We start from the raw sequence: 27901 nt of genomic DNA on the forward strand, positions 1-27901 counted from the left end.
TATGTAAGATCAAGTAAGAAAAACAGAAACTCCTAAGACTATATATACTTTATATACTACAAGACACAGACTCACGCACTATAACTCAGTCTGTACCTAGAGTTACCATATTCTATCTAATTCAGCATAGCTTCAGAAAGCTGTAGTAATAGTGAATTTCAATGACTAATTATTCTTTCCTTTACAAAAAAAAAAAAATCACATAAATAATTAGCAAGTGGAGTGTTTAACATTTTAAAAATTACATTAGTAATATAACTAATAAAGCCAGCCGTGTGTGGTGGCACACGCCTTTAATCCCAGCACTTGGGAGGCAGAGGCAGACGGATTTTTGAGTTCGAGGCCAGCCTGGTCTACAGAGTGAGTTCCAGGACAGCCAGGGCTGCATAGAGAAACCCTGTCTCAAAAAACCAAAAAAACAAAAACAAAACAAACAAACAAACAAATCTATCTAATAAAGCACTTATAATTGGCCTTTCAATAACTAAAACCTTAAATTCTTCCAAATACCTCAAACTGTTAAGATTCTACACAAATAGAGATGTAAATGACAACAGCTTTATTTCTGTTTAGATAACTGGTTTGTCAGAGAATAAATATATAAATTGTAAAACAACGTTAGTAACATTTGGCAAGTTTAATTTTCACTGATACACACTACAGGCTCACTTGATTCTTGTCTGTGTATCTGCCTGTCTGTTTGCCTGCCTGCCTTCTTTCCTTTCTTTTCAATGTGTATGTCATTTTGCCTGTATATATGTATGTATATGCACCACGTGCACATCTGGTGCCCACCAACAGCAAGGGCCCAACGTTAAACATAACTATAAATATAATAGTGACACTTAGATGTATTACATTACTTGATGAAGATTCTTAACAATAAAGTTATTATGAAACACCACTCTTCATATTTTATGCCAGGACTATGTCTTCAATAAAAACATCTAACAAAATTTGCAGAATGAAAAACATAAAATAACTAGCAAATAACATACTAAATTTTGCAAGCTCTCAAACTTGAAGCAAAAGCTAATATTCATCAATTTAAGAAACATACTTAGGGCTGGAGAGATGGCTCAGCAGTTAAGAGCACCAACTGCTCTTCTGAAGGTCCTGAGTTAAAATCCCAGCAACTACATGGTGGCTCACAACCATCTGTAAAAAGAGATCTGATGCCCTCTTCTGGTTTGTCTGAAGACAGATACAGTGTACTTACATATAACAATAAACAAAATTAAAAAAATAATAATAATAATAAAAGAAACATACACAACACCTACAGTGTTGTGCCTTGTTTAAAACACTAAGATATTAGGTTTTCGTTTTTGCTTTAAAAGTTTTTTAGTTTAAAGTGTGTGGGTGTTTTATCTGCATGTAATGTCTGTGTACCACTGTGGAGGCCAGAAGAGGACATCTGATTCTCTGGGACTGGAATAACAGTTGTGAGCTGCCATGTGGGTGTTGCGAACTGAATATAGCTAGTGCTTAAAACTGCTAAGCCCCTAAGAGACTAGTTCTTTAAAAAAGAACAACCTCTGTTTTAATGGACCTTACACTCCTGGAGGCGGTTTAAAGAGCTCTTCTTTTTTATAGTACTCACCACATCTTCTTATGTTTTAAAATCCAAATAGTATTTTATATTAAAAAAAAGAGCCAAGTATGAGGGTACATTATCTATAATACCATCACTCAGGAGGCAGGGGCAAAAAGGTGTCACAAATCTGAGGTCAATCTGGTCTACATAGTGAGTTCTAGGCTACTTAGTGAGATTCTGAGAAATAAGGCTGAGAATATGCCAAGTATTACAAGATATAGTCATATTCTTATATTATTTCATTTTACAAAACAGAAATGACAAATTTTTCAATAATAACATTGAAAGATTAAAAAGTTTAGCTCACCATGAAATAAACCTACCATAAAATTATGATCAACTAAATGTTCTAACCCACTTAAGCAACTTTTTTTTGTTTTTTGGTTTTTCCGAGACAGGGTTTCTCTGTGTAGCCCTGGCTGTCCTGGAACTCAGTTTGTAGACCGGGCTGGCCTCAAACTCAGAAATCTGCCTGCCTCTGCCTCCCAAGTGCTGGGACTAAAGGCATGTGCCACCACGCCCGGTTCTTAAGCAAGGTTTTTAAAATTATTTTTTAATCTATCCAATAAACTGTAGGGAAGAAAGAGTGCTGAAGTATTTTTTAAAAGGTGGGTGTAGATGAAGGCTCACCATGAATCTGTGAGAGAGATGCAAGGGCGTAGAACTTGACTGGAACGGCTTCTGTCGTGGGGTTGGCATGGGCCCATCATAAAATGGCCTTTGAGGTTTTATAAGGGGGAGGTTGTGAATACTTCTTGCCTGATCATCATCCCTTTCCTCTTTGTGAGAAAGATCAGCTTTTAGCATTGTAACATCTACAACACAACAGATTGTAAGACAATCATAAAATTAACAACCTAGAAAAGGAAAAGCATTATGGAGTTCTACAGTGATGCTCCTCCCTGGTCTTAGCTGGCACACTACTCGCCTCTTCCACCAGGGCCTCCATGATCAAAAAATGTAGGGAAGATGCACAAGTCCTGAGAGGGGGAACAGATGGTGCCTTACACTAATGTAGGCAACGACACTGGGCTTTATTAGTAGTCACTGCATTGTTAGTTACCACCCACTTACAGTAAAACACTCGTCTTACCAATCTTGACTTTTATAAAGATTGTTTTGTTTTTTGTTTTGTTTTTTTTTTAAAGTTCTGAGTGGACCAGTGAAGAGACTCAGCAATGAAGGCTTTGCCAACCTGATAACCTGAATTTGGTCCTCAGAATCCATGTAGAGCTGGACAGAGAAAGCTAACTCCATGTATGCTGCATACATGTGTGCCTGGTGTGTGATGCAACTGTACATGTACACACGCACGCACGCATGCACACACAAATCACAATTTCCATAAAGATGTGGGCTGTGGAGATGGCCTGGATGGTAAAAGTGTCTGTTGTGTACCTGTGGGTCCCTGACACTGAACTCCAGTTGTCAGATTTAATGGCAGACACTTACCTAACAAACCATGTCAGTTTTTTTGTTTTAAATTTAGTTTTGTGCATCTTGGAGTGCGGATGTGCACATCGTATGGCACATGTGAGGGGGTCAGAGAATAACCCAGAAAGTGAGTTCTCTTTCTACCTTGTGGGATCTGGGACTCAAATAGGATAGAGCACCTCTATCCTAGCCCTCTAACTTTTCCATTGCTGATTTAATTGAGCTAATCTCTACTTTCTTTTGTTTGGGGTATAGCTTCTTTTATAGTTTGTTAAAGAGGCTTAGATTGTTGATTTCAATTTTTTTTTTTAAAGATTTATTTATTTATTATAAGTAAGTACACTGTAGTTGTCTTCAGACACTCCAGAAGAGGGAGTCAGATCTTGTTAAGGATGGTTGTGAGCCATCATGTGGTTGCTGGGATTTGAACTCTGCACCTTTGGAAGAGCAGTCGGGTGCTCTTACCAACTAAGCCATCACACCAGCCCAAGATTTCAATTTTTTTTAACATAGGGTTTAGAATGTACCTTTAGATGCTAATTAAGCCATCTATGAGTTTTTAATAACATCTGAAAAACTAATCAGCAAGGGGACTCTCAGATGCACTAAGTCAAGGTCATACCAACTGAATTTTCATCGTCTCCCAAGTCATGATCTGCAGCCATGAGGTCATCATTATCATCATCCTCATTTATAATGCCTTTTGAAAAAGAAGGGATCTCAACCGCATTGTCGTTTAGAAAATCGCCAGCACTACTTGTATCATCTCCATCAAAAAGATCATTGTAATCCTTTTCCACTCTACTAGATACCTTGAAAAATTAAATTACAATGTATTAGTAAATCACTTAGAAAAAAAACAATTAGGCAAAAAGCTGCTCTTTTTCTGTTGCTGTGAATGTAGTGCTGGAGATAAACCTTGTACTTTGCACATAAATGTACAGCCTTGATCCCCAAAGACAAACATTTTACATTTTTGGTTTTTTGAAACACTGTCTCAAATGTCCCTTATTGGCCTCAAACTTACTATTACCAAGGCTGACCTAAAATTTCTGATCCTTCTGCCCACCTACCAAGTGCTGGGATTACAGTCAGCCACAACCCATCCAGATCCCGAAAGACATGTATAAACTCCGCCAAATAAGCACATACCTATGACTTAAGAATGATTAACAAGTACATTTATTTTAAATGCTTTGTACTCTGGGGACAGGTCAGGATTAGGGAGAAAGACACGTAAATGAACACCGCACACAAGCAGCTACTTAAGGTGCTATCACTATGCAGCCCTGCTAAGTCTGTCTGCTCTTTTGATAAAAAATAAATAAATGTAACTCTTCACCTCCTTTTCTGATACTGGCTAAAAGACTAGGTGACCTTTCCCTGACACTCTGGACTGTCTCAGTTTCTCAGGAAGCACCCCTTCTCCTGGCACCCCCACACTTTTTTTTTTACAGCTGCTTGCTGACCTCCGTGCCTAATTTAAAGACACAACTCTTTTCCTCCTCTCAGCAACTAGTGGGAATTTCAGCTTGCCTCTATTGTTTTCCCCCTTAAAGTCTAATAAAATAGTTCTCAAGCTTCCTTCTACATCCATTTTAAATTCTTTTATTAAGACTTAGAACCCACAAAAGGGAACCCCAATTTTCACGATAACGTGTAGTGACTATGAAGGGACACTATAGACACCCCTACACTGCCATTACCTTATTGCTCAACACTTTTCCACTGAGGTCACAAACATTTTCCAGGACTCCAAGGTTTCCTTCCACATCGGTATAACATATCCGACTACAAGTGGGATGCCAGGCCAGGCCACAAACTGCATAACCTTTCTCGTGCTTTACCCTAAAAATTAAAAAGTAGAAGCGTTTCAAGATATGAACTAGAGAATGTGACTCGGTAACAAATATTCATATATTCAATCCTTAGCACCATCCATAAACAAATAAAAACTGCTTTTTCTTTACTTTCTAGGGAAATTTCAACTTGCAAAGATTGCAGGATATCAGGGAGATGGTTCAATGTGTAATGCTTGTCACTGAGCCTGAGCTTGATCTCTAGAACCCTCACAATGGGAGGAAAGAACTCACTCATGCAATGTCCTGTGATTTCTACAGTACATTATGGTATGCATGCCTCTGCAGTGTACACATATATACTAACGGTAAACAGGTAACTATTTTAAAAGTCAATGGCTTTCATAATCTAGAAACTATTTTCATTTTGAATAACAGTCAGAATGTACAGAAACAATAAATTGTACCTTTCCATGCAGTCTTTGGTTTCCACATTCCAAACTACAATTAAGCCATTAATAGCACCTGCAGCCAAATACTGCCCACAGGGAGACCAGGTTACTATATTGAGTGTCTATAAAAAAACAGTTAATAATAATGTTGTACATTTTGAAACTACTCACTTTATTACCCCAAATAGTTTAAGTCTCTACTCTGAGTTATTCTAGTTACATTTGATATATAAAACACAATAAAGTATATTTATTTTTAACCTTTTTCAATAAAATTCAACTATTAGCATATATCATATCATTTTGTTAGCCAAGAGAAAATTAATACCTGGCTAATTTAAAAAATGAAATATAAAACATTGTTATCATCCTGTAAAGAAAAACAAATAAACAAACAAAACAACTTCAAGGAATCCTCCTAACATTCACCAACAAATGAAGACAGCCAATAAGTGAGGTGAACCTTAGCACGTCACTGTTCACACTCCAAGCCTTTAGCTGAAAAAACATGCATGATGGAGATATGAGAGCTACAGACAGAATAGGAAAAACAAGGTGCCAGGGAGGTGGCTCAGCACTTAGGAGCATTGGCTGCTTTTACTAAGGACCTGGGTTCAGTTCCCAGCACCCACATGGCAGCTGACAACCATTCAGAACTCCAGTTCCAGGGGATCCAGAGCCCCCTTCTAGCCTCAAACACCAGGCACATACATGGTCCTATTACACACACACACACACACACACACACACACACACACACACACACACACACACACCTCATACACTTAAAAGAATAAATCTAGCTAGGCATAGTGGCACATATCTTTACTCCCAGTGAGGCTAAGGCAGGTGGATCTTTATGAGTTCAAGACCAGCCTGGTCTACCTAGGGAGTCCCACACCAGTTAGGGCTTTGTCTGAAAAACCTTTCAGACCCTGTCTGAAAAACAAACAAACAAAATCTTTAAAAAATAAAATAAAAATTAAACTTTTTTTTTCTATTAAAGTTTTGAAGACTAGATCACAAGTCTTACTGAAAAGATAAAATTCAAGAATAATTCACTCTAATATCAAGCTAAGGGTAATTTTATTTTTGGTTTTACAAGACAGGGTTTTTCTGTATAGCCCTAGCTGTCTTGGAACTCTGTAGACCAGGCTGGCCTCCAAGTCAGAGATCCATCTGCTTCTGAGTGCTGGGATTAAAGGCCTGTGTCTCCAGTACTTGGCACTAAGAGTAATTTTACTTCCTATAAGCTTATCTTTTATTGACTTATTTTTATGTGAATAGGTGTTTTGCCTGCATGTGTGCCTGTATACCATCTGCACATATTACTGTGGAAGCCAAAAAGATCATCATATCCTATGAAACTGAGGTTACAGATGGTTGTTAGCATGTAGGTGCTGAGAATCAAACCTGGGTTCTCTGGAAGAGCAACCAGTACCCTTAACCACTGAGCCATCTCTGCAGCCCACACATTTTCTATCTGACAACAGTGTTCAGTGAAGTTTGCATTAAATCTTCTCTTTAGTTACTACTCTCGGTGTCACTTACAAAACCTACCTGGGAAATGGAACTATCTGAAAGATCGAATGGATTACTCCAGGTTTCTCTTCTGTACAGCTTAACAGATTTTTCCACAGGAACTGCTAGTAACTATTGGGAAAGACAATGTTACATAAATTCATCTTGCAGAGCAAAACTAATTTAGCTAACTTACAAAATATAAGAGCACATTTCAATTTCAATCACTACTTACAAAATTCAAAAAAAAACTTGACTTGAAATTTTGGTAAGAAAAAACTGAGTGACTATCATTCTATTACTTTCAATGAAAAACCCAGGAGTAGTAAAGTAGCTAGTGCATATAGTAAATGTTGTGTATGCCTATGTGAGACAGCAAGCATGCTTCAGTCATACAGAGGTCGGAGGACAACCTGTGGAAGTCTGCTCTCTCCTTCTGCCTTGTTGGCTTCTGTGGCTCAGACTCAGGTTTGAGTCACAGATATCTAAGCACATAAAAATTAATTAAAAATCTAATACTTTTAAGATAGCATATAAGGGATTATATAACATTATAGAATATTTGAAAAAACATATAGAATGCTTCATGAATTTAAATGTCATCCTTGTACAGGTACAAAGCTATATGCTACCAAAGCGAATACCCCAGCTGTCCTATAACTTGTTCTGTAGACCAAGAATGGCCTTGAACTCAGAGATCTGCCTGCTTCTTCCTTCGGAGTGCCTGGATTAAAGGCGTGCACCACCACTACTAGGACAGTCTGTACTCTTCATCCCTACAATCCCAGGGTTTAGAAAGAGGCAAGAGAATTCTGACTTCCAAGCAGCCTGGGCTGTTGACATAGCTAGTCCTGTGTCAAAGAGAAAATATTCATTCACAAGATATAAGAAGGGTCAGTTCTGGAAGTCTCTCCAAATCAAAACTAGTTCTACTCATAATGGTATATATATAAGCAGACTATAAAAGTACAAATTCAAGCAGGGTGTCTGTGAGCCTGTAATCTTAGCACTCAGATGCAGAAGCTGCGTAGCAAGTTTGAACATGAACACCTTCTCAAAGTACAACAACAAAGAATGCATAAGCACACATGTATGTTTAAATATTCATGTATAGAAGTATCTCTTTATTAATAAGCATTATCATCCTATCTATTCCTACTATTTTGTAGATTGATGGTTTGTACTTAATATAAAGTCTACTTCACGAGGACATAAAAGATATTCCTCATTCTACTACCAACATTTATTTAACCAGTTCCGTATACATGAGCACCTGAAACATCTGCAATCTCATAGAATGGTATATTTTTTGTCATACATACATTGTAGTGCACATGTATAAATATATTTATAGGATATACCTAAAAGTAGCACTGAGTCATTTATTCTGAGTATGACTTCCAAATCTCTGGAACACTGCATATAATCCTGTTTCAGATTTGTTCCATTAAGCATTAATGAAAAGAAAAATATAAAACTAATTCTGTAAAACACACAATTTGAAAAGATTCATCCTTTCACTTCGATGAAAGTTCAAGGGTACATTTATACTGTCTTGGCAAGTGGCATTAACCCCATAGAACCATCTTGCCAGCTCACATCTCACCTTATGGCTGAAAACTAAGCACTACTTACCTTCCCGGTCTTGGGCTGCCATGCGAGTCTGCAGATGGACTTTGCGTTCACCACATCATTGCTCTTTTGCAGTATTGGCCAACTAACAGCACAAGTCTGATTTCAAAACATGAAAATTGACTTCTCTTTATCAAAAATTCCTCTCAAAATAGATACAAAGCTGAGATTTAACAGGTGGTTCTTCCACTTGTTATGTCTTGAGCAAAAGCAACTTAATACACTTTAACTGTCACACCTAGTTAGCCTATATTGTTTTTAAGTCTTTCAGGTACAAGAGTACTTTTTTGGGGGGCGGGGGGTTCGAGACAGGGTTTCTCTGTATAGCCCAGGCTACCCTGGAACTCACTTTGTAGACCAGGCTGGCCTGAACTCAGAAATCCGCCTGCCTCTGCCTCCCAAGTGCTGGGATTAAAGGCGTGTACCACATGCCCAGCTAAGAGTACAAATTTTATAAAAGAGTATGTTCTGTGCACATTAAGCAAACATGACTTTCACAAACTAAAAAGATCTTCAATAAATTAAAATACCCATGTCAACAAAAATAAATAAATCTTGAGAGGTCTGCCCTAAAATGTTAAGAGGTCGAAGCTATCAAAGCCAGAAGTAATTCGAGAGTGCAGGGAAGGCACAGTAGCTACTAAGGCTATTCCTTACTAGTCACAGTATCTCCATGAATGACAGACCCACCGATCACCTCCTCAGAGACCTGATCGTTCCCGGTGCCCATCTGGAGAACTTTTTTTTTTTCCATTTTGTCTTTGAAACCTATACCAAGCTAGGTTCAAGTTCTATGTGACTCTGCAAATAAAATGTGGTCTCTTGTCTTACTTATTTCTCTACTAGCAATATCTAATACAAGCTCAAAACAGGGTAGTTATATCCTAAATATGATTAAATTGTCCCCTTTAATTTATTAAGCTTAAAAGTTAAATACTATTTATAGTTCCTCCTGTGAGTTGGTATAAAAACAATTACTATTCAACAAGTTTATGTTTACGTCAGACTACTTTGGAATAATTAAAGTAATAGTTAATGTTATTCTAAGAAACAGATTAAAAAGATAAATAACTAATTTAGATCAATAATATGTAATGCTCAAAAGTCCTATAAATGGGCAAAAGGTTTTAAATTCGAATTTATTTATTTACCTGATCAGATATATTCCATACTCTGACAGTTCCATCACAACTAGCTGATGCCTGCAAAAATAAACAAATTATTTCTCTATAGTTATCGCTATTAAGTGTGTATAATTGTATATAATTATTATAACTATAATATCACATAGAAATTGGTTCAACTGGTTTAAAAAGGTTTTTAACATAGGGTAAATTTTTCTCCCATAGCTTTAAACACATCCAACAAAACATAAAAGGAATGAAAGAATTACCAGAAAGATATCCTTAGGATCAAAAGACAGACTTAAAACAGGGGCATCATGTCCTCGAAATGTTTGCTGCTGGCCGTTATCCATCACATCCACGACTTTGACCAGAAAATCACTATAAACAGTTAAGAGGAATCACATGAACAAATGCCAATACAAAAGCCTCTTCTAAAGCCAGGTTTAAATATTTCAAAACCAAGAGTGAATGCTACAATTCTTTTTAAACCTACTTGTAAACTGTCACCCAAATTAAATAACTTGTTTAATTTTTTTCAATAAAAATTCTGAAAATATACATCAAAACTTCTTATCTTGATAAAATATAAGCACCGTCTATACGGCTTCTCTGGACACTTCTAAGCTTCTCCTGGTAATCTAATTGTTACAACCATTCTAGAAAGTTCTGTCCATCACACCCCACCTCAGCATTCAGTGAGCTCATTTTTTTTCTTATAAGGAGGATTAAGAGATTCTGCAGGAGCTGGAGCTGGTGGTGCAAATTTTTAAACCCAGCACTCAGGAGGCTACACAGAGAAACACTATCTCAAAAACAAAATAAAACAAATGTGGGCGGGGGGGGGGAGGAGTAGAGAGAGGGGGAGAGGAAGAGAGAGAAGGGGAGGGAGGGAGAGGAATAGAGAAGAAGAGAGAGAGGGGGAGAGGAAGAAAGAGGAAGGGAGAGAAGGAGGGATGGAGGGAGGGAGGGAGAGAGAGAGAGAGAAAGAAAGAAAGATTCTATAGAAATCCTGATGTTGGTTCTACCTACATTAGTTTTTAAAATTTGTAACAAGTTATCCCCTTTCTCTGATCTTTTTCAGCACAAAAGCTATATATAAAAGGACAATAAAGGTGGATAGTCTTCTAAGTTCTAAAACTGTCACTCTTCTAACACTATGTGGAGCTGAGCTCACCTTGACCCAGCAGCAATTTTGTTGCCGCCCCCATTGAAAACCACATGGTTTGCATTTGTAGTGAAGCGTGTTAATATGCCATCAGGAACTCCTTCAGGGAATGTATAGACTTGGACGGTATTATTAGAAACTGCAGTGACCAATTTTCCATTCTTAAAGAAAAATAATAAATGTTAGACATGCTGACACAACAAATCTAAATCAGTTAACAGTATCTCTAGAATGAAAAATCCTGTTAAAACCACAAAGCCTTATAAATATAGTTCATGTAGAGAGAACTTTTAGGTATACAATTTTCCAAAACACTAGTGAGAAAATTTTCCTAGCTTTATAAAAACTTAATTCTACCTCCACAAGCCAATCTTTAGCCTGTAGTTTTTCTTTCACTTCTGGTAAGAAAAATAGTTACAGGTTTCTCTGTAAAGCCCTGGCTGTCCGTCCTGGAACTCACTTTGTAGACCAGGCTGGCCTTGAACTCAGAAATCCACCTGCCTCTGCCTCCCAAGTGCTGGGATTAAAGGCATGCGCCACCACGCCCGGCAAAAATAGTTATATTTTCAAGGATGCCAAGTATCATAAACATGAGGAGACTAGAGGCTATCAAAGAAAGAAAACAGTTTTGATGTAGAAGACATCAAAAGAGCCACTACAGCACAGCCCTGCTTCCACAACACAAGTATGCCCTTTGGAACAGCGTAAAGACTAAGAGCAGAATTCACTGCTGAGATGGAGTGATAGGCAGACAAGAAACATTATCCCTCAGAGACCAACCAGCAAGAGTCAACTTTATTGCCACCTTAAATCTCGGACTTTTCCCCTCCTGGGTTTTGAAGCAATAGAGTTGTAGTGCAGCAAGGAGAAATTTATATTTTATATAATTTTTCCACCTAAGCATAAAAGACACATGCCCATCATTTCTTCACAGCAACTGAAATAAGTACCTTCAAAGCACACGAAAATGCCTTTTCTCCAACATTCACGGACTTAGGATCATCGTCGTCCAAGTCTTCCCACATCCTCACATCACCATCACTTCCACAAGTCACAATATAACTGTGAAGGACACATACATTTTAAATGTCACCCAGTTTCAGGAACTCTTCAGGAAATGCTACTTTTATATATTTTCAAACAAAAATCAAGACATTAGTGAATATTTTTTCATATAAACATCAATAACAGACTCTTAACTTCCTATTCTATAAATTGGAGATTTGTTTAATGTTCTCTGCAGTTCTTCCTTGGCATAAAATTATTTCTTGGTAATAATGTAAGAGAAAGATGAGCACACGATTTCTGCAACAGCAAGGACTATGTCTGCTTAGTCACCATCATATCCCCAGTACCAGCTCAGGACACACAGAAACTATAACCAATGTTTGAATATATGAGCTTGAGTATCCAAAAATACTTATTAAAACAGCCACATGAATCTGTTATCACTTGTTTTTCAAACTTCTCATCTCCCAAGTGCTTTTGTTCATTCTGTTTATGTCCTATCTGGACACATATAAAACTGCAAATTAAATAAAAACAGTATAGGGCTAATGGCAAAAAAAAAAAAAAAAAATTAAATAAAAAAGGAAGGAAAGAAAAGGAAGGGAAGGAGTGAGGGAAGGAAGGAAGGAATATGAATAAAATAAATGTTTAAAAGAAGAAAAAAAAAGATTAACTCCCAAATGGGAAAACCCAAAGGGGGTCATAGGAAAGTGTTCAGCAGTGCAACAGCACTGACTGTAATCTCAGTGCTTGCAAGGCAGAGGCAGCCTCAGCTACATATCAAGTTGGAGACCAGCCTGTGCTTTATGAGCTCCTCACTAGGACGCCAGCTTCTAGGCAAGAACGGTCCACTTGAGTGGGCATGTGTGACATGGCAGTTATGGGGGTAACTAAGTGCTATTTGGATCTAAGGTCTATTCCACAAAGGGGAACCCATTCTTGTTTGGTAAACCCTTTCAAAAGCCCATAGAAAGGGGAGGTCTCAGGCCCTAGGGGGTACTCTGCACTACTGTTACTACTGCATAGCTAAACTGCATAACCTCAAACTGCCTTCTAAGTATTTATGTACATTACAAATGCTACCCTCAGCCTTTATTAGAGAAGCCTGTATTTCCAGTAAATGGTGCGAATGGCCTCATGACAGCACAAGGTGCTGACAAGAAACGACTTCTCAGTATTGAGCCCTAAACTAGACTTTTACATTATGTCCTCTAGTACACAGGGGACATATGAAAATTCCATCTCCTGGGCAAGACAGTCATTGCCACTTAGAGCAACTGCTGATGCTTAGCTGGCTCATAAAATGCACATGACACCGAATGAGAACGTGAGTGGCGGGAAGGCACTCCTCTGGGCAAAGGATTTTAATTTTCCTAAGGTCCTAGAAATGCCTCGACAGTTCACAGCAAACAAGCCTCAGGACAGAGGCGTCCCTTGTTTATCTCTTCCTCTGTCCCTCCGCATCGGTCACCTTCGACTGACTGTCCATGCCGAGAATGACGGCTAACATCCACGCCGGAACTGTCCTTTGTTTCCAAAGACGCTTACCTTCCAGAATCATCAAAGCAGACTTCGGTGTGTCCTTCCGTATGTCCGTACCTCATGGGCTTCTGTGTGGCCGGCATCTTTCCCTACCTGAGCCGTTTTGTAAGAACTAGGAGGGAGATCGTCCTCTGCGCGCCGTGCAGTCCTGTTTCCCCCTCACCCGAGGAGCCACAGCACGATGCGGCGGAAGGTATGTCACACCCGCCGGGGAGGTGACAAGCTTCCCCCCTCTACAAGCACGGGCAGCGCGGACGAGGAGCAGCCGGGCAAACCGGCGTCTGCACCGATGGAAGCTCAATCCTCCCGGAGCCGCTTCCCGCGCTCTGGCGCGCTCGCCCTGTGCGCATGCGCGGTCCGCCGCCGCCCAGCGCAGGTCCGGCCCGAGGTCGCCGGGTGGTGGCGTCAGAGGCGCGCCGCCTCGAAGCCGAGAGCCGGTGGCTGGGGCCGCTCGGAGAGAAAAAGGTGGGAGCCGAACCCGGAAGTGGCGGCGGTCCCTGGAGACCAGGCGGAGGCCGCGGCAAGTCTGACACTGGGCTGACCGGGGAGCCGGGGCGGGGGCTGACGGCCAGGCCTCCGCCTGGCGGGAGCCGCACGAGGAGCGGGAGTGGCCGGGCCTCCCTGCCGCGCTTGAGCGAGCGCCGGGTGATGGCGGTGGTGATGGCGGCAGGCGCTCGGACAGCTCCGCTTGAGCTGCGCTCGGAGAGGTGAGAGGGGGGAAGGGTGGCGGCGAGGGCTGGGGTTTGTCGCCTGCCCTTTCTCGGGATCTCCTCCCGAGCATCCGGATGCGGCCCCTTGAACCGATGGAGATCCTCGGGACCGGGTTAGGGACAGACCTTGGCAAGCCTTTCTTCTTCACGCCCTTCGTGGCCTCACTTTGTCATTTCTGTGGTAATAAAGGATGGATTGAGCCTTGTTTCTTGCGACTCTAGCTAAATCATGCTTAAGAGCGTTAACTTGGATTTTCTATTTAGTTCCGACCAAAGTTTACCAAACTGCTTTTAGATCGAAGAGAAGAGTTCTAATTTGTATTGTTACAGATTTCTGTTCATCATCGCAGTCGATAACACATCCTCTGCTAAGTCAGGTCTTGGCCCGTTAAGTTTATGCTTTTCTTGTTTCTTCACGTTCTCCATATTAATAAATTGTTCTCTGTTGAAAATTGTGATTTTTTTTTTCGGTGATAATTATTTTAGGGAATTTGACGGCGTTCTGTGGTACACATTGTACAGTTTCAGTTAGTACTTATTTTTATTACCGGAGAACTCTACAGAGGTAGATCTAGATAACTTCTAGAAAAAATTGCAAGCTTAGTTATTCCTCAAACCTTAGTTACTCTTGCTATGGTGGCATTTTTGTAAGGCATTTCTAAGAACTAGGGTTCCGAAAAGACACTCGGATTTGTATATGAATAGAAAGGAAGAGTAGTTGGCTCAAGTAAAGAAAAATACCCTATTGTTAATTTCCCACAAGAATAAAGGCACCTGAGACAATGACTTCTGAGTAACTCACTTTTATTTTGAAATTATTCAGCTTTTAAATGGGCCAATTTTTAACTCTTTTGCCCAGTAACTGGACAATAAAAATGATAGGTAAAGTGTGAGGTTCAAGTTGAGCTGATGATACTCATTTATATATTGAATATGTCGTAATGGGATTTCAAAATAATGCTTTTCAGAGCTCACCCAGAAACTTACAAACGGGAACAAGAGTTATTGCTGTAAGTATACTTTAGACAGTGCCTGTAATACCATTTGATTTTAAAACTATGAAAGATGTCAGCACACCTACCCGCTCTCTCTGCCCTAACAACCAAGCCAGTATTGACAGGTTAAGATAATATTTCTTTTGCTGATTTCCCAGGTATGAATAAGCTTAAGCGTGATGATTAAACAGTTTCGTTTTTTAATTTTAACTCTAACCTGTTGTATGACCTTGAGTGTGAGTGTGTGGCTTTACTTTCCTGAGTGTCAGATTTCTCACCTCCGAAGTGAGGTGATACTTAGTTACACCGAATTATTGAAGTGTATTCCTATACTCATGGATGTCTAAAACTATTAAGGCCTCATGCAGTTAGGCACTTTAGGTATTTAGTAGTTTTGTTTAAAGTGGGGTTAACCTATAAAGCCTTCAAATGCTAAATGCATCCAAAACTGTGGTTGCTGCCTTCAGCAAGTTTATGAGCATGTTGTGGGCAATAAATTTGAAGCAGAATGTACAGGATAATAAAGTAATGGAATTTGCATAACTAAAGTACTGCGTTTGCAAAATTATCAGTTTATATATAATAATGTAACATTTGAAAAATAAGTCAGTGTGCCTGTAATTCTCATATGGATACCAAAATTTCCCAAATGAATTATTTATTATCAGTGCATATCTCATTGGTGTGGGTATCTGAATGAGCTAACTAAAAATAATACCAAGATCAGAGATTCAATTTCACTGAAGTTTAGTTTGCACTGTGTGACCACCTTGAAGTTCACAAAATAGTGTTGGTCTCAAGGACAATAAGTTGAGAAAACATAGATATATTACCATTCTATCAAAGATAAATATTATATATAAATAACGTTATATGATCCTAAACAGTTATCTAAGAGACTATAAAAGTTTTGCCTACAGAAGAGGGTTAGAGGGTTTGTTTTTGGTTTTTTTATGATTTTATTTTTAATTACAAAAATGTGTATGGTAGGGGTTTTTGTGAGTGCAGTACCTACTGAGGCCAGAAGAGGGCATTAAATCCCCTAGAGAGTTACAGGCAATGTGGGGCTGCAAAATGTGGATTCTGGGAGCGGAATTTGGGTCCTTTCCAAGCACAGCAAGTATTTGTGACTACTGAACCATCTCTCCAGCCCAGCCCCTAAATTGTCTTTTTAATAGAATATTTACTTGGTATAAAAATCGTTTTTATTATGGAAGATGAGACTGGAAGAGAATGTAACAATAGATAAGGAGAACCAAGTTTTGAAAAAGATAACTTTTTTTTTTATCTCTCTATGAATGAATTATGAGTGAATGTGAATAGCATATTTATTCTGGGAGTAAATAATACTTGTATGAACCCAGTAAGCTATAAAGGAGATATAGTAAAAGTCCCTCTGCGCTTAGCCACCTAGTTCCTCCAGCTGAAAACAGCTGGTGTCTGCTCATTGTCAGCACTAGATTGACTTTGAGCATAGTGAGACAGAAATTATCAAGTTTTAATGTAATTTCCCACTTTGCATTTTGATCATCTTCACCGTCACGACACTGTACCCCTTAATGCTTCCCAGGCCCACTACTCTGCTTAGTAAGCTACCACTGTCCAATTTGGGTTGCCAGTCTACTCAGGAATATAGGGCCATCCACTGGAACACGGTTGCCTCATCCTTTGAGAAATCCGACTCTTCCTCCCCTAGAAGTATCACCTGTCAGAAGTTTCTCAGAAGTACCTCTCCACTCCATGGTAGAGGGTTAACTGGCTTGATCTTATGCAGGTAGCCACAGCAGCTGAATTCATGGATTTGATGGACCTCTCATGTCTGAAAGACAGTTTCACTCCAGTTCTCCCCAATCTCCGGCTCTTAAGATTTCTCTCTTTAGCCGGGAGGCAGAGGCAGGTGGATTTCTGAGTTCGAGGCCAGCCTGGTCTACAGAGTGAGTTCAGGACAGCCAGGGCTATACAGAGAAACCCTGTCTTGAAAAACAAAACAAAAAAAATTTTCTCTTTAACGTCTACAATGGTCCCTTAGTTTGGGGTGCATGTGATTGGAATGCCCCATTTGTGGCTGAGCACTGCATTGACATTAGTCTTTATACTTTGATGAATGGAAAATGTTTGTTAACCACCATCCACTGTTCAAAGGAACTTCTCTGATAAGTTCTGAGAGATGTACTTATCGTTGGTATAGAGGTAAAAGTGAGAAGGCAATTCCACACTATGCCCATTTAGCAAAATAGTAGTTGTAGTTGAACCCTGGTGCCTTTTAATGGTTTTGCTGTTGTTGTTTTGTCTAACAGTCTCACTTTGTTGCCCAGGCTGGCCAGAACTCAACTAGGTAGACCAGGCTGGCCTTGGACTCAGAGCTCAACCTTTCCATCCTTCCCAAGTGCTATAATTAAAAACATTCCCCACCACACACACCTGGCAATATTCAGGGTATTATAGGTGGACATCTAAAACTCAGAAACGTTCTGATGCGCCAGAGTCACATACCGTCTCTGTCAGACTCCAGCTCTTTCACTTATCCAAAACAGGCTGCTATACTACCTCCAGATAAAGCTCTTGCCATAAAAGTCAGAATTTAATGAAACAGATTATAACAGGTATTGGTCTCAGACTTGTGTAGTCTAAGCTGACCTTAAACTGGATATATTCTATTTCACACTCCTAAATCATGGAATTATAGGCTTGTGCTACCACATATAGCTTTTAAAATTAAAACTTTTAAAAAATTTAAATCTAGATTCATGTTTTACTAGTATTTGGGTGAAATGTGTTACCTACCTTAAATGTAATCATATATGATTATTATAAACTAGTTTTGGGGGGGGGGTTGGTTTTTGGTTTTTGGTTTTTTTTGAGACAGGGTTTCTCTGTGTAGCCCTGGCTGTCCTGGAACTCACTTTGTAGACTAGGCTGTCCTCGAACTCAGAAATCTGCCCGCCTCTGCCTCCCGAGTGCTGGGATTAAAGCCGTGCGCCATAAACTAGTAAAAAAGAATAAGCTATAGCTTTTTTATTTGTATTAAAAAAAAAAAAAAAGCCTAGCATGGTGGCCATACCTTTAATTCCAGCACTCAGGATGTAGACACAGGTGGCTGTCTTTGATCTTTGAGTTTGAGGCCAACCGGGTCTACATACATAGTTCCAGTATAGTCGGGACTATGTAAATAAAGAGACTTTGCCAACCCCTCAAAAACAAACAAACAAAAACCTCTTTTCTAGTTTTTTTTTTTTTTTAAATCTTGATTAAGTTAACTTAAAGGACTATAAATTAGGGAGCAGGCCAGAGAGATGGCTCAGAAGTTAAGAATACTGACTGCTCTTCTAGAGGACTTGGGTTCAATTCCCAGGACAAGGTATGCAAGCTAAACATCCCTACACACACAAGAAAAGAAAATACATTTTTTAAAGAAACTATAAGAATTTTACCATTAAAAATTTATTTTTCACTCAATATTTTTAAGGAATCCTAAACTTTAAAGCTTTGAGGCTGGAGAGATGGCTCAACAACTAAGAGCACTTGCTGTTCTTTTAGAAGACCAGGGTTCAAGTCCCAACACCCACATCTGATGTGAAACCCTCTTCTGGCTTCTAGGAGTACCTGCACACATGTGGTACACATACCAGTCACAGACACATAAGTCTTCAAACAAACAAACAAGAAATCAAGCTTGTTTAAACGAACACATTTAACTAAAGTGTAATGTGCTTTGTGCTTTATGCTATTTAGAAATACTGGAGCCTTCAACTTCAGATTGTTTTTTGTTTTATTACTCATTTTGTTGAATCAGGCTCCCATGTAGTTCAGCTGACCTTGAGCTCCTTATAGCCCTACATCCACCTCCCAGGTGCTAGGATTTCAGGCGTGTACAGCCTTGCCTGTTATATGTCCAGATTTTCACTGTATATTTTTGTGCAGTTTCTAGCCTTAAATATATATAGCCATTGGTGTCTCTTTTTCCTTTTTTTTTTTTTTTTTAACTTTTGCCACTTGTTTGTCTTATTTTTAGAAAAGTCCTCAGTAATATTTATTTTTTTATTAATCTCAATAAATGTTGTTTTCATACTGTGTAAAACTGTCCTGATTTTACAAATGAGAAAATTGGGTTAAATTAGAAGTATACTTTTTGGTGTTTTTGCAGTGTTGGGGATTGAACTTAGAGCCTCATGCATCAGTTCTCTAAATCAGTTCTCTATCAGTGATCTGTACCCCCTTTCTTTTTTGTACCCCCTTTCATAAATTTATTTGAATACTCTATACTATCTTGTAGTTAAAAATTATAAATTCAGAGGAAAATACATGTATTCAATTTATTCCATAAAGTGTTTTAATAGCATACCTTAAATATTCTGTTTCCTAAGATTCTGTTGCCCTTCCTTTGAGGAGGCCCAGGTTTTGCTGGTGGTTAGGGCTGGGGGCCAGGGTTGAGTGTTTCCAGATTCTTGGCCTCTTGGCTTCTTATTCAAGAATTTGAAACCAACGCTCACACAGATTTGTGAAAGTAGCAAGGAAACAGTTTAAACAAAGCCATAGAAAAGATCCTAATGTGCTGTTAGAGAGCAGGGGTCTCAGGAGCCACGGCACTCAGCAGCCCCAGTCACCGCTTAGGGCTTCCTTCCGTGGGTTCAGCAGAAAGAAGAATTTGTTTTAAGGGCTAAAGTGGGGTGATTTCCTGTTTGATTGGAGATTAGTTCATAAATCATTTTTCTACTGTTGTTTCTTTCCATAATGCATCTGATTTTAATAAAATGCACACCCAAGTATGCATAGACACAAGAGAGTAAATAGGAGATTCTATAAAAATTAACTTGACACAGTTTTGCTTTATTACACTTAATCGCTAAAGTCAGTTTACACTGGATCAGAACCAAGATGGTGGGGGAGGGGAGGTAACACAAACCCGGGCAGAGTTGAGGTGTGAACCACCTACTCCCTGGGCTTACCTAGATCGTGTATACTTCCAGCCATTAGTGTTCTGACCTTTATTCTAGACTAGCTGACATCATTTGATAAATGATTTTATCTTTAGTTCATAAGTTCATGGAATGTACATTCATTTTAATGCTTTCAAAATTCTGTTCTATAAAGGTATTTTTGGTAAATACAGGAATCTGTGCCTTAAGCAGATTTCTTTACTGAAGGGCCAGTGAAAAGTTTCATTAATGTGCGTGTCTTTCAGAGGGCTTTGTCAAACTTGTTTAACAAGAAGACCACCACCCTTTTTTCCAGAATAAGTATTTGTGTCAAATTGTTTTATTTTGACAAATACTAATTTTATGTATTTATGGAATACAATGTAACTTTGATGGGCATATACATAATGGTTCATTCAAAACTTAACGTGACTTCTTCGTAGTAAGAAAATTAAAGTTTATCTTAGCATATTTTAAAATATACATTACTATTAACAGTTGTCACCATGCAATAAAGCACTGAAACTTCCTCCTACACAGAATTTTAGAGCTATTGTGGAATCGTTCCAAGCTCTGCTTGGAAAAGAGAGTGAAAGACGTGGGGGAAGGGCGAAGGAGAGGACTGAATGTAATGTTGTGTTTGCTGTTTTCTTTTTTGTTTCTTTGGTTTTTTGATTTTTTGGTTTTTTAAATTATCATCCAGTTCATCCTTGTGAGCCCTAGCTAACTCTTTAAAGGATATACTTTTAAGTGCTTAGTAGAAACATTTTTTTTGGCTAGAAATTAATGATATATATATATATATATATATATATATATATATATATATTCATATCATTCATATATATATATATGATTTGCTAGGGAACAAAACTAGAGATTCACCATCTGATTTTTTTCTTCCTGTACAGACTATTTTTATTTTTTTAATTTTTGATGTAATATTCCAAGGAGTTCCTCTGTAGTCTGCTATCCAGCAAATTCCATTAGTGAAGCCCAAATGTTTATTTGTCATTTAAGTTAAATATCAAGCTATAATCTGAATGTTTTTGTGGAGTTTGGGGCAGGTGGTTGCAGGTAAACTTGGAGTCACACATTTTTTGGAAAGGCCACAAGACTGAATCTCTATCACAATAATAATGTATTTATGAATTATTTATTATGTTGAATTACTCTTTAGATCATCAAATTTATTTTAGGTTAGTACTGGAAATTAGAATTCTAGTCTTAAGTGTATATCAGCATTGTAGGCATAAGTAATTCAATGAATATAACACATAAAACATTCTCTATCATCCTGCAGTATAAAAAATACAAATTAGTTTTCCAGATGTTTAACCCTTTCATTATTTTGTCTTCTGTAAAACTCTTGAATTAAAATTACCTTCCTAGCCTTACTCAATAAAAATATTAGTTAAACCTTTTGTTAGTAAAATTAGCAGGTAGACACTTTTTTCTCATCACTATCATGCCAGTTGAATGTGGAAACTTGCTTTCTTGAAGTGGCACTTACATAAACTTGCTTTTTAAACATTGGCCTCTTGCTCATTAAGAAATAATGGCTTTCTTTTTAAATGTCATTGTTGATTCCCCAGAGCTGGATATAACATGGCTCCATTCATAAAAAATTAATATTGAGTCAGGATCTAAAGCCACTTCTCCCAAAAGGTTCTTTTTCTCTTCTTTAAAAAAAAAAAAAAAAAAAAAAAAAGAGGGGGGATTCTCTACAGCTGTTAACTATTTCCAGTTAACATTTCTCCAAATCCTGCTGTGATTTTCTTTTTTTTACTGCACAAAATTGGTGATAAAGTCTCCCAATCATTCTCTCTCTTCTTCCTATATACAAAGTTTGGTCTAAATACCAAGAATTTGCTTGGGGTAGAGCACTTATCCAACATGCATGAAGCCTTGGGTTCTAACCAGCAGCCTGGTAAGAAGTAATGGTCAGGACAATAGACGAAACTTTGAGAAAAATGAATGACTGGCTATTTGTAGCTGTGTAATCGGTGTTCTCTTGCTGTGAAAAGACACCATGACCATAGCAACTCTCACAAAAGAAAGCTTTTAATTGGCTGGCTTACAGTTTCAGAGGTTTAGTTCATCATTATCGTGGTAGGGAACGTGGCAACATGCAGGCAGACATAGTGCTGGAGAATAACTGAGAGGATCCATTGGCAGGAAGAGAGGAAGTCCACTGGGACCTGGCTTGGACTTTTGAACCCTCAAAGCCCACCCCCAGTGACACACTTCCTCTAACAAGACCACACCTCCTGTATTGGCTGTTTTTGTGTGTCAACTTGACACAAGCTGGAGTTAACCTTGAGGAAATGCCTCCATGAAATCCAGCTGGAAGGCATTTTCTCAATTATGATCAAGTTGGGAGGGCCCATTGTGAGTGCTGCCATCCCTGGACTGGTAGTCTTGGGTTCTATAAGAGAGCAGGCTGAGCAAGCCAGGTGAAGCAAGCCAGTAAGAAACATCCCTCCATGGCCTCTGCANCAGCTCCTGCTTCCTGACCTGCTTGAGTTCCAGTCCTGACTTCCTTTGATGAAGAACAGCAATGTGAAAGTGTAAGCTGAATAAACCCTTTCCTCCCCAACTTTTCTTTGTCATGATGTTTGTTTAGGAATACAAACCCTGACTAAGACACCTCCTAATCATTTTTTTTTTTTTAAATAATGCCACTCTCTACTGACTTAGCATTCAAATATATAAGTTCCTGGGGGCATTCTTATTCAAACCATATTATTGAGAACAGTATGATTGAATTTTTATGTTTTTCAGAGTTAGGAGCTATGGTAATGCTCCTACACTTGGGAGGCAGAGGCAGCAGATCTCTGTGAATTCAGGGCTAACCTGGTCTACATAAAAACTCCACACTAGTCAGAGCTATATAGTGAGAGAGTCTCAAGTATAAATAATTTTAAATGAATTTGGGGTACTAGGGATGTGCCTCATTAAAAGAACATGTGTGAAACCCAGGTTTGATCCCAAACACCCACAAATCTAAAGAGACTTGTGAAAGATATTAGAAAAATTTTTGTTATTGTCTCAACATGATACATTGTTTGCTTTGAGTGTTTGAGGTAGGGCCTAGCAATAGCCCTGGCTGACTTCAGACTTACTCTATATCTAAAGATAAGCTTCAACTCCTGATCCTCCTGTCTCTACCTCCCAAATACTGGGAGTACATTTGTGCCATCATGTGCAGCTCACATGATGACTTGTCTCTCTTTCTATACAGTGGAGGACATTCTGAATACTTTTTGCAGCGTGACCTAGACATCCCAACTATCTTTTTCTTCCACAGCAAAGGACTTTTCTAGTAGTGTACTATGTAAACTATTAAAATTGTCTGCTTAGTAGCTTTGGAGAGTCACTTGTTAGTTCAGTAAAAAATTAAATTAAAACACTTGCCATAGTTTAAAGATTCTTTTACTTCAAATACTACAATCCAAAAATCCATTCCTTCGTCATACAGACCGGGACTGCAGTACAGAGTAAGACATGAAGCAGGCTGACCTGACTCTTCTGCATTTTGGGACTCCTACTTTTCTCTCAAGGGTAGCATCAGGCAAATTTCCAGATAACCAATTTCTTCTATTTTAATTTCTAGGAAACAAAAATTTCAAGGTAAATGTTGCACATTGAAAACTGTAACAGTTGCATGATACTCCGAACCATACATTGATACAACAAAAATCGTTTAATAACGTTAGGATTTCTGAAAATAATAATAATAAATAAATAAGTTAGGATTTCTAGTCTGGCATGCTATAATTTTAGCATTTGAGAAGCAGGAGGATTAAGAAGTAGATACCACCTGGGCTACATAGCAGACAAAAGGTTGGGAGTGTAATTCAGTGGTAGAGAGCCTCCCTTCCGAGATCCAAGCCCTGACTTCAACCCCTAGAACATGAGCGTGACTCCTCAGAGTTGTTGTCTAATCTTGCTCTAACATTCTTTCGGTGACCTTCCCAAACATTGATCTGTTTCCCACAAGATCTCTGACCTGCTTGTGTGTCTTGTGTCTATTGGCTGGCTGCATTCTAGCAGTTTGAACCTCAGCTCGCCCCTATCAAGAGATGTCCTTCTATCTGCTCCTCAGAATTCCTCCTCTCCTGGATGCATGTCTTCTTGATTTAGACTTTACATTCTACTTTTAGAGGACATCCTATCTATTATAAAGTAAAAATATGATAAATATTTAAAGATAAATATGAAATTTTATTTTGTCCTCTAGTATGTGTAGCCAAGGAATGCCCTGTAGAAATTTACCTGCTTATTTTCAAGTGATCAAAAATATAAGAGTATTATGTGAGTAAAATACTTCTAAAAGCTACATAGATTGATAATGATGTAACCACTTACTGAAATTAATTGGCAAAACTTATTTAAGAATATTTAATTGGCATTCCTATTGCTCAGTGGTAATTACTTAAATTCTAAAAACGTTACAACTTAAAATTGTTCTTGTTTGAATCAGTAGAAATGGAAACAAGAGAAGAAACAATACTGGGTATTAGTTCTCAACCACTAGCTCATAGATTTGTAACTATTTCTAATTATAAAGAATTCACTGGCCTGTTGTGAAATAAGAAAAGTAAAGTAAAAGTTGGAGAAAATGACACATGCCTGCAATTATAGCACAGAGTTGGGGTCAGGAGAAATATTGCAAGTTTAAGGCCAGCCTGAGCCACATAGAGATTTCCAGGTTGGCCAAGGCTACATTGCAAGATGCTGTCTCAGGAAACCAATAAGAGAAAAATAAGGGAAGGATAAATAGGCATAAGGTATACTGCAAAGTTAGGAATTAGTTCTATCCAGGCTTGTATTATGGCTAAGAGAGGACACATACTGAGAATTAGCTATGACAAAGAAATCCATTATCCTGCTTCCATGGTACTAGACAGTATGATAAAGCAGAACATTAAGGTGGGAACAAGACACCTGGGGCTGCCTTACAGCGTGGCCAGTATTCTTGCTTATACCAACTAGGCTTTTCATCTTGTGTCCAAGTAAGGCTTAATGTACAATCTAGCATAGGTGAGCAGCTTGCTAATGACTTCCTTTTTTCTTTTTCTTAGATCCACCCAGAAAGTGCCCAGAAGAAACTTCCTCTTAGAAAAGCTGAAAACACAGTATTTATAACACTGGAAATTGTAAAGAATTTGTTTAAAATGGCTGAAAACAATAGTAAAAATGTAGATGTACGGCCTAAAACAAGTCGGAGTCGAAGTGCTGACAGGAAGGATGGCTATGTGTGGAGTGGAAAGAAGTTGTCTTGGTCCAAAAAGAGTGAGAGTTGTTCTGAATCTGAAGCCATGGGTACTGTTGAGAATGTTCAAATTCCTCTAAGGAGCCAAGAAAGGCAGCTTAGCTGTTCGTCCATTGAGTTGGACTTAGATCATTCCTGTGGACATAGATTTTTAGGCCGATCCCTTAAACAGAAACTGCAAGATGCCGTGGGGCAGTGTTTTCCAATAAAGAATTGTAGTGGCCGACACTCTCCAGGGCTTCCATCTAAAAGAAAGATTCATATCAGTGAACTCATGTTAGATAAGTGCCCTTTCCCACCTCGATCAGATTTAGCCTTTAGGTGGCATTTTATTAAACGACACACTGTTCCTATAAGTCCCAATTCAGATGAATGGGTGAGTGCAGACCTATCTGAGAGTAAATTGAGAGATGCTCAGCTGAAACGAAGAAACACAGAAGATGACATACCCTGCTTCTCACATACCAGTGTCCAGCCTTGTGTCATAACTACCAACAGTGCTTCGTGTACAGGTGGTCACATAACTGGTTCTATGATGAACTTGGTCACAAACAACAGCATAGAAGACAGTGATATGGATTCAGAAGATGAAATTATAACACTGTGCACAAGCTCCAGAAAAAGGAACAAGCCCAGGTGGGAAATGGAAGATGAAATCCTGCAGTTGGAGGCACCTCCTAAGTTCCACACCCAGATCGACTACGTCCACTGCCTTGTTCCGGACCTCCTTCAGATCAGTAACAATCCATGCTACTGGGGTGTCATGGATAAATACGCAGCCGAAGCACTGCTGGAAGGAAAGCCAGAGGGCACCTTTTTACTTCGAGATTCAGCACAGGAAGATTATTTATTCTCTGTTAGTTTTAGACGCTATAGTCGTTCTCTTCATGCTAGAATTGAACAATGGAATCATAATTTTAGCTTTGATGCCCATGATCCTTGTGTCTTCCATTCTCCTGATATTACTGGGCTCCTAGAACATTATAAGGACCCAAGTGCCTGTATGTTCTTTGAACCACTTTTGTCCACCCCCTTAATCCGGACTTTCCCCTTTTCCTTGCAGCATATTTGCAGAACGGTTATTTGTAATTGTACGACTTATGATGGCATCGATGCCCTTCCAATTCCTTCGCCTATGAAATTGTATCTGAAGGAATACCACTATAAATCAAAAGTTAGGTTACTCAGGATTGATGTGCCAGAGCAGCAGTGATGCAGAGAGGTTAGAATGTAGACCTGCATACATATTTTCATTTAATATTTTATTTTTCTTATGCCTCTTTGAATTTTTGTACACAGGCAGTTGAATCCAAAATAAAACTGTGCCCTAAGTTTTAATTCCAGATCAATTTATTTTTTTTATGATACACTTGTTATATATTTTTAAGCAGGTGTTTGGTTTTTGTTTTTACCATGTAAATTTACATATGGTCCAGGCATATTTACAATTTCAAGGCATTGCATAACATTTGAATATTCTGTATTTTTTAAATAATCGTTTGCTCTTTCCTATGTGTGAAATATTTTGCTAATCTATGCTATCAGTATTCTTGTATGACAGAATAGTTACCTATTCTCTTTTCATTTTGAAGATTTTCAGTAAAGAGTGTTATAATCAATCCATTATAATGTAACTGACTTTTGTAATTTGCCAGTAGGAGTGTCAAACAACAAAATGATTTAAAATGAAACAATGTATTTTCATTTTAAATATTAACTAAAACAAGATTGTTTGTTTGTTAGTTATTCTAGCCAATGAGAAAAGAGATTGTAGTGTCCTAGAGGTGTATTTGTTCTGCAGTTTGGCAAGATCGTCAGTTAATCCAAATACAGCATCCCCTCAACCTGGAGGTGAATGTAACTTGTGTTCCTTTCTTACTAGAAGCATTACAAAGCAAAATAGCAGTGTTAGAAGCTTGGAGTTGCTAAGGCAACTAGAGTTTTCTCTATTAATTCATAGGCTGTTGCATCTACTTAGCTTTTTTTTAGGAACCCTGGTTCCAGGGGAAAATACATAATTTCTAAACTGCTCCTGTATCCACCAGTAACAAAAAACTGAAGAATTTCTCATTATTTTAAATTGATCTTAAATAATGATGCAAACAAAAACATGGCTCAATATTTAGGAAGCTTAATATTGCTTTTGGTATTTACATTCTAAATAGTCATTTCTGTCCTCCGAACTAACATGAATTTTATGTGGCATGGCAGTAGCTCCATGACATGACGTCACAGGCCTAGAGTAACAAACAGTAGAGGGGCACCCTGTTTCTCTCTTCGGTGACTGACCTTGACAGAGTGCCTAGTTTTCCTTGTGGTGAGCTATCTGCCTCTTTTAAATATTGTACTAATTATTTTACTTATCTTTTTCTGTGTGTGACAGTGTCTCTCCATGCATCCTAGGCTGACCTCAAATTTGAGCTCCTTCAGCCTGAATTTCGGATTACCGGTTTAACCCAGTATGAACAGCTAGTGAAGGATGGATAGAGTTTTCCTTTCTTTCCTTGCTTCCTTCCTCCCTTCCTTCCTTCCTTCCTTTCTCTTTTTCTTTGTTGTTGTTGTTGTTGTTGTTGTTGTTGTTGCTATTTGCTTAGCTTGGTTTGGTTTGGTTGTTTAGTTGGTTGGATTTGGGTTTTTTTGAAAACAGGGTCTCTCTGTATAATCCTGGCTATCCTGTAGCTTGCTGAGTTGACCAGGCTGTCATCAAACCCAGAGAAATACTACT

The 27901-nt window shown here is 38.6% G+C and overlaps 2 protein-coding genes across 5 annotated transcripts in view; one reads left to right on the forward strand and one right to left on the reverse strand.

Annotated features, from left to right (window-relative positions):
* Wdhd1 (WD repeat and HMG-box DNA binding protein 1) overlaps nucleotides 1-13543 on the reverse strand; it is a 34051-nt gene extending 20508 nt beyond the window's left edge. The window contains exons 1-11 of the mRNA XM_029541636.1: nucleotides 13284-13543; nucleotides 11678-11789; nucleotides 10737-10888; nucleotides 9829-9940; nucleotides 9587-9637; nucleotides 8439-8534; nucleotides 6843-6935; nucleotides 5298-5404; nucleotides 4738-4879; nucleotides 3654-3843; nucleotides 2228-2412 (exon numbers count right to left, since the gene is read on the reverse strand). Of these exons, the coding sequence (XP_029397496.1) occupies nucleotides 2228-2412; nucleotides 3654-3843; nucleotides 4738-4879; nucleotides 5298-5404; nucleotides 6843-6935; nucleotides 8439-8534; nucleotides 9587-9637; nucleotides 9829-9940; nucleotides 10737-10888; nucleotides 11678-11789; nucleotides 13284-13360 (1317 nt within the window). The 5' untranslated portion in view covers nucleotides 13361-13543. The remainder of the gene's footprint in view (nucleotides 1-2227; nucleotides 2413-3653; nucleotides 3844-4737; nucleotides 4880-5297; nucleotides 5405-6842; nucleotides 6936-8438; nucleotides 8535-9586; nucleotides 9638-9828; nucleotides 9941-10736; nucleotides 10889-11677; nucleotides 11790-13283) is intronic.
* Nucleotides 13428-27736, forward strand: Socs4 (suppressor of cytokine signaling 4). Of its 4 annotated transcripts, XM_029541634.1 has the most exons (3): nucleotides 13701-13984; nucleotides 14956-14997; nucleotides 24986-27736. In XM_029541634.1, the coding sequence occupies exon 3, from the start codon at nucleotides 25079-25081 to the stop codon at nucleotides 26387-26389; it is 1311 nt and encodes a 436-aa protein (XP_029397494.1). In that variant the 5' UTR covers nucleotides 13701-13984; nucleotides 14956-14997; nucleotides 24986-25078; the 3' UTR covers nucleotides 26390-27736. The 4 variants fall into 4 exon arrangements, with proteins under 4 accessions (XP_029397493.1, XP_029397494.1, XP_021059218.1 ...); XM_029541633.1 differs by lacking the exons at nucleotides 13701-13984; nucleotides 14956-14997 and adding an exon at nucleotides 13428-13470; XM_021203559.2 differs by lacking the exon at nucleotides 14956-14997.
* The last annotated feature ends 165 nt before the right edge of the window (nucleotides 27737-27901 follow it).

Source organism: Mus pahari, chromosome 8 (assembly GCF_900095145.1).
Source record: "Mus pahari chromosome 8, PAHARI_EIJ_v1.1, whole genome shotgun sequence".
Lineage (NCBI taxonomy): Eukaryota > Metazoa > Chordata > Mammalia > Rodentia > Muridae > Mus > Mus pahari.